This window comes from Pinus tabuliformis, chromosome 4_1, assembly GCF_031772625.1.
Source record: "Pinus tabuliformis cultivar Carrire ecotype Pingquan chromosome 4_1, CPIR1, whole genome shotgun sequence".
NCBI classification, from domain to species: domain Eukaryota; kingdom Viridiplantae; phylum Streptophyta; class Pinopsida; order Pinales; family Pinaceae; genus Pinus; species Pinus tabuliformis.
The window spans coordinates 582,465,859-582,471,547 of NC_142303.1; the positions used below are offsets into that span (position 1 = coordinate 582,465,859).

Genomic DNA, 5,689 nt, shown 5'->3' on the forward strand with positions numbered 1-5,689 from the left:
AGCGGGAGCAGATCGCTGCTGGACCTCTGTGGGTAAGATTGCTTGGACTCCCTAGGCAATATTGGAATGAGGAGGCGTTCATCAAAATAGGAAACGCTCTGGGGACATACCTGGATCATGACCGCTCTTATATAGACACTCGGAGAAGAACCTTGGCTCGTATCCTGGTACATCTTGACACCAGGGAAGGATTGGAGGAGGACATCACCCTGCAATGGGGAAGGCACAAGCGCATCCAGATTCTGGACTACGAGGGTGTCCCATTTCGGTGCAACAGATGCCACCAGGTAGGGCATCTCTATAAGGATTGCCCTCTCAATAATCGTGGGAATAGTCCACCAAAGCATACTCCCATTGTTTCCCGAAGATCGGCGCCACTGATCTCCCCGCCGCAGATGGCTTCATCAACACCACAGGGAGGGTTTCAACATCCACCGTCTTCTGCAAAGGGCACAGCCACTCCTCCCATGACGAGGCAAAGGGCAGCTGCGGCAGCTTATCAGAAATCAGGTACTGACTTACCTCCCTTATCACAATCTCTCTCCCTTACATCTGATTGCTTTCACTCTATCTCTGTATCTAAGGCTCAATGCTCAATTCCGCCGCCCCCTCCTACTACTGCCACTATCCCCCCTTCCCTTACCCATGATCGCTCCCTATCCCCATCTCGCCCCAATGTGCCTCTTTCTGGATCAAATCCGCCTCACCATTATTCACTCCGGCCCCGTCCCTCTCAATCTGTATCTGAGGGTACCTCGGGGTTGTGCATTATTCCCCCTGAACCTGGTCACACCTCATCCAGGGGTCGAAAATCCAATTTGAATAAAGCCATTCGGCGTGCTGGGGCTGAAGTTGCTTCGGGACGTCAATCCACCATTGTCGGGGCCCTTAGAGCTACAAACCCCCCTCGGAGGGTTCCCCCATGAAGTGTCTCTCATTCAACTGCAGGGGTCTAGCTAGCACCCCGAAAAAGCTAGCCCTAAAACGACTTTTTCAGGTCGAAAATCCTGACATCATCCTCCTTCAAGAAACCCTGGGTTCAGCAGAAGCCATATCTCTTGCCTTGAAATCGATTGCGCCAAAGTGGCAATACATGGGGTTGGATGCTATGGGCCGTTCAGGTGGTCTGGCCATTGGGCTCAACCCTCTTTCCATCAGATTGGACTCCTCATGGGGCGGACCAGGATATTTGGGTGCTGACATTTTTTCAAAAGACCTTGGGATGCCACTGCGCATCATCAATATTTATGGTCCTTGTCAGCAGAGGGAAGGATTCTGGCGCACCCTCCTTAATCGTTCTTTGCTGCAAGAGGAAAACCTGATCATTGGAGGCGACCTAAACTTCTCCTTGGGATATGGTGAATCTTGGGGCTCATCTGCTCAATCAGATCCCATTTCAGACTTCATGAGGCATCTGCTTGAACAGCATGATCTCATCGACATCCCTATGCATCACCCTCTTCCCACATGGAGGAACCGAAGGATCGGATCAGCAGCCTTGGCTCATCGACTTGATCGTTATCTGATCAAGGGACCGTTGCTCCGCAATCTCCATCACTATAAACAGTGGGTAAGTTCGGGGGGAATCTCGGATCACTCTCCCATCCTGATGGAAATTCTGGGCCCTCACCCTAAACCAAAAGCTCCTTTTAAATTCAACCATCATTGGTTACAGGACCCTGGTTTCTCTAAGCTGGTCACTGACTTTTGGGCAGCTCACCCTATTGACAGAGATCCCTCTTTGGCCAGGGGATTTGTAAAAAATTTGACAGAACTCAAGCATATTGTGATTGAATGGGCCAAGAGGAAAAAGGCAAGGGAAGATGAACTGCTCACCACGATAGAAGCAGACATCCTCGCCCTGTTGGATGAACAAAACTTGGGCTTTATCTCTGTGGATAGCAAGCATAGGCTGGTTGATCTAGAAGAGCAGAAGTCTAGCATTCTCAGACTCAGAGAAGAATCGATCAGGCTGAGAAGTAGAGCTACTTGGCTCAAGGCTGGGGATGAAAATTCTAGATTCTTCCATAATTTTGCAAATGGGAGGAGGGTTGCAAATACCATCTGGAACCTTCCCTATCCGGATGGAGGTCTGGCAGACTCTTTCAACAAGCTCTCCAGCATGGGTACCTCCTATTTCAAAGGCATCTTCAAATGCCCTGAGGGCTCCAACCTGGCTGAAATCTTCCGTGTCGCTTCCCATTTCCCGAGGTTCGTTAACAATGAAGACTTGGAGGATCTAAATGCTCCTGTCACCATGATTGAATTGGAGAACACCATTAAATGGTTTCAGAAGGAAAAGAGCCCGGGCCCTGATGGATGGACCATTGAATTCTATCTGGCTTTTTTTGACATCTTGGGCGAGGACATATTAAGGGTGGTAGAGGAAAGCAGAACCTCAGGTCAGATCTATCATGCTATAAATTCTACCTTCATTGCGCTTATTCCCAAGTCCGACTCGCCATCATCCTTTGCTGATTTTCGTCCCATTTCGCTATGCAATGTACTCTACAAGATCATATCCAAGATCATAGCCAACAGGATCAGACCCATCCTTTCCAATCACATTGCTCCTCAGCAATTTGCTTTCTTGGAAAACAGGCAGATTCATGAAGCCATTGGCTCTGCCCAGGAAGCCATTCACTCTATCTGGACCAAGCACCTCAAGAGTATTCTTCTCAAAATCGATCTCTCAAAGGCTTTCGATAGAGTCAGCTGGCTTTACATCAAAATGATTCTCATTCACCTGGGCTTTCCACATCAGCTTATCACTTGGATTATGGCATGCATTACCTCTCCTACTTATAGTATTCTGATAAATGGTGCTGCATCCCATTTCTTCCACTCTGAAAGGGGACTTCGTCAAGGATGTCCCCTTTCCCCCCTCTTGTTCCTATTGGTTACAGAAGCGCTCAGTCGTCTCATCATTGATGCAAAGAGGGATGGAACTATCCGGGGCCTAAAGATCTCAGAAGCTTGCTTACTAACTCACCTTCTATTCGTGGACGATGTCCTTATACTTCTCGATGGAAGTATTCGGGATACCTCATCATTCAACAGAATCCTTAATCTTTTTTCACATGCCACGGGCATGGTGGTCAACCATGAGAAGTCTTCCATCACTATGGTTGGTACATCTGTAGCTGAATCACAATCGGCCATGCAGGCTTTTCCATTTATCACACAACCTCTGGATCGAGGTCTTAAATACCTTGGATATTGGCTAAAGCCTACAAACCAAAAAATTGCCGACTGGGTATGGCTTGTCACCAAGATTGAAAAGAAAATAACTTGTTGGTACTTCAGATACCTATCCAGAGCAGGCAGATTAACTCTGATCAAATCTGTGCTGGAAGCAACTCCTGTTTTTTGGATGGCTTTAGCATGGATTCCCCGAAACATTCTCTCAAAGATTCAGAGACTCTGCAACAGATATTTGTGGGCTGGAAAGGAAGAGAAGCGCACCTTTGCTTGGATCTCCTGGAGTAAGATTGCCCTCCCTAAGAAGTGGGGGGGCTGGGGATTAAAGGACCTGGCATCCTTTGCAAAAGCCCTCGCTGCTAAAATGGGTTGGGCATTGCTGACTTCCCACAGTTTATGGACAGAGATTGTATACCATAAGTACATCTGGCCTCTCGACATCATCGATTGGGCCAGACTCCCAAGCTGGAACAGAACGGGCATCTCTTCCATTTGGAAAGCCCTCCTACACTCCCTCCCCCTCCTCAGGAGCAACATCATATGGCGCATAAAAAGTGGGAACCGAGCACGCATCGGAATGGATCCATGGAGTGGATGCGGAGGAAGACACAGACTTCACTCAGACCTGATTGCCCTCCTAAACTTCCGTGGCATTAGAGTGCTTGCGCAGATCGCTGACCCTGAGGGCTCGGACATATTGCATCAGGCTTGGAAATCTGGCACACAGTTAGACATCCCGATCAGATGGCACGAACCATGGAAAGCATACTGTGACGCCCTCTCAGAATCCCATATCAGAATTGTGGATGGACCGGATGAACTCATCTGGTAGATTGCTGATAGTGGGATTTACTCTCCTCGTGAGGGATACAAAGTCATTATTTCTCACAGAAAGCCGGAGGTGCTTGATAGATGGTGGCACCAGATTTGGAAGCTTAATGCATCGCCCAGGTCCAAGTTATTTACTTGGTGTGTCCTTCGCAACCGCATTCCCACTGACGAACACCTCAAGCGCAGGGCGGTATCCGGTCCTTCGCGTTGTGTGCTGTGCAAAGCAGACACAGAGACCACCGAACACCTATTTTTAAGATGCCCCATTGTAAATCATTTATGGCATCATATCAAACATCACTTACAGTTTTCGGGCGATTGGTCTGGTACAGAACTTATCAACGCGTGGATGGATTGGGGGAACAGACACCGTGGTTCGAAATTTGTAAACCTTCCGATCATTGTAAACTGGTCTATATGGAAGACTAGGAACAGAATGATATTCGATGGATGGGAGCCTACATGGCCTCTCGTTGAAGCTGGTATCATTACAGCATATAACGAACTACCGAATCCCCCTCCCCCAAAACAGCGACGGCCGACCCCTCCTCCCAATATCGACATGAGCTCACCTTGGGCTTTCTTCGATGGGGCTGCAAACGAACATGGCTGTGGAGGGGGCATCATTATACACAAATCATTGAGGCACTTCTATCACATCAAAGTAGGACTGGGGGCTGGCACAAACAATTACTCTGAGCTCATATCTCTCCGCCACTTACTTCATTTTGCACTCAGCCATCATTGCACCAGCATCAACATCTATGGAGATTCTCAGATTGTCGTTAATTGGGTCAATAGAGTTACTACATGTCACTCACACACTCTAAATATACTGCTAGATGAAGTCTTTATACTAATGGCGGCTTTTAACTCATTTCACATATCTCATATATACAGAGAACATAACCAGACTGCTGACAAGCTTTCCAAGGAGGCCGCGGTGATGGAAAATGGCTTATGGGAAATCACTGAATCTTTGGAACAGCAGGAGCAGAAATACCACCATCGGCCATATATAGACCCGTCATATCCTACTGCGGGTCTACAAGCGACTTAACAATCAGTCTTTTTTGTCATTTGACTGCACAATATGATATATATGTAAATAGATCGAGGTTTGCCTTAAATGGCACCATTTTTGCACAATTTTTGTAAATGTAACAGACAGATATACAGCACTGATCTGCAAATATCTTGAAAATGCACTGAACAGTTTCGCATATGCGACAAAGCATCTACATATGTAATCTTTCATATTTATAATGAAATATTACGGATTTTTCCAGTGGAAAAAAATCATAGATATGGTGTAATATTTATGGTATTTTGATGGTTAATTGGCCTAGTCAAATGTTAGATATCTAACAAAAATTGAATGTTCATTAAATTACATGACAAACATTCAATTATCTTTGGATATCCGACTAAAGTACAATAAGATATCTGACTATAAGGTATTTAAAAAAAATACAAATGCAAGTAAAATTCGGAAGTATAGTCGAACTGTGAGAACACGATGTTGAATTTTCTACATATATGTACATCAAAATATCCATCAATGTTAGATTTTGTGGTATGAGATATATATCCATGGCTTGAAATTCAATCACCCATATACATTAGTAGTCAGCCTTAAGTTCAATCATCTTATGAT

General features: G+C 46.0%; 1 protein-coding gene across 1 annotated transcript; it reads left to right on the top strand.

The window, feature by feature from the left end:
* Positions 1-1,093: 1,093 nt before the first annotated feature.
* On the top strand, positions 1,094-4,033 carry LOC149177285 (uncharacterized). Its single transcript, XM_089421711.1, has 2 exons — positions 1,094-2,286; positions 2,809-4,033. Exons 1-2 carry the CDS (start codon positions 1,094-1,096, stop codon positions 4,031-4,033), a joined length of 2,418 nt encoding a protein of 805 aa, XP_089277837.1.
* Positions 4,034-5,689: the final 1,656 nt, after the last annotated feature.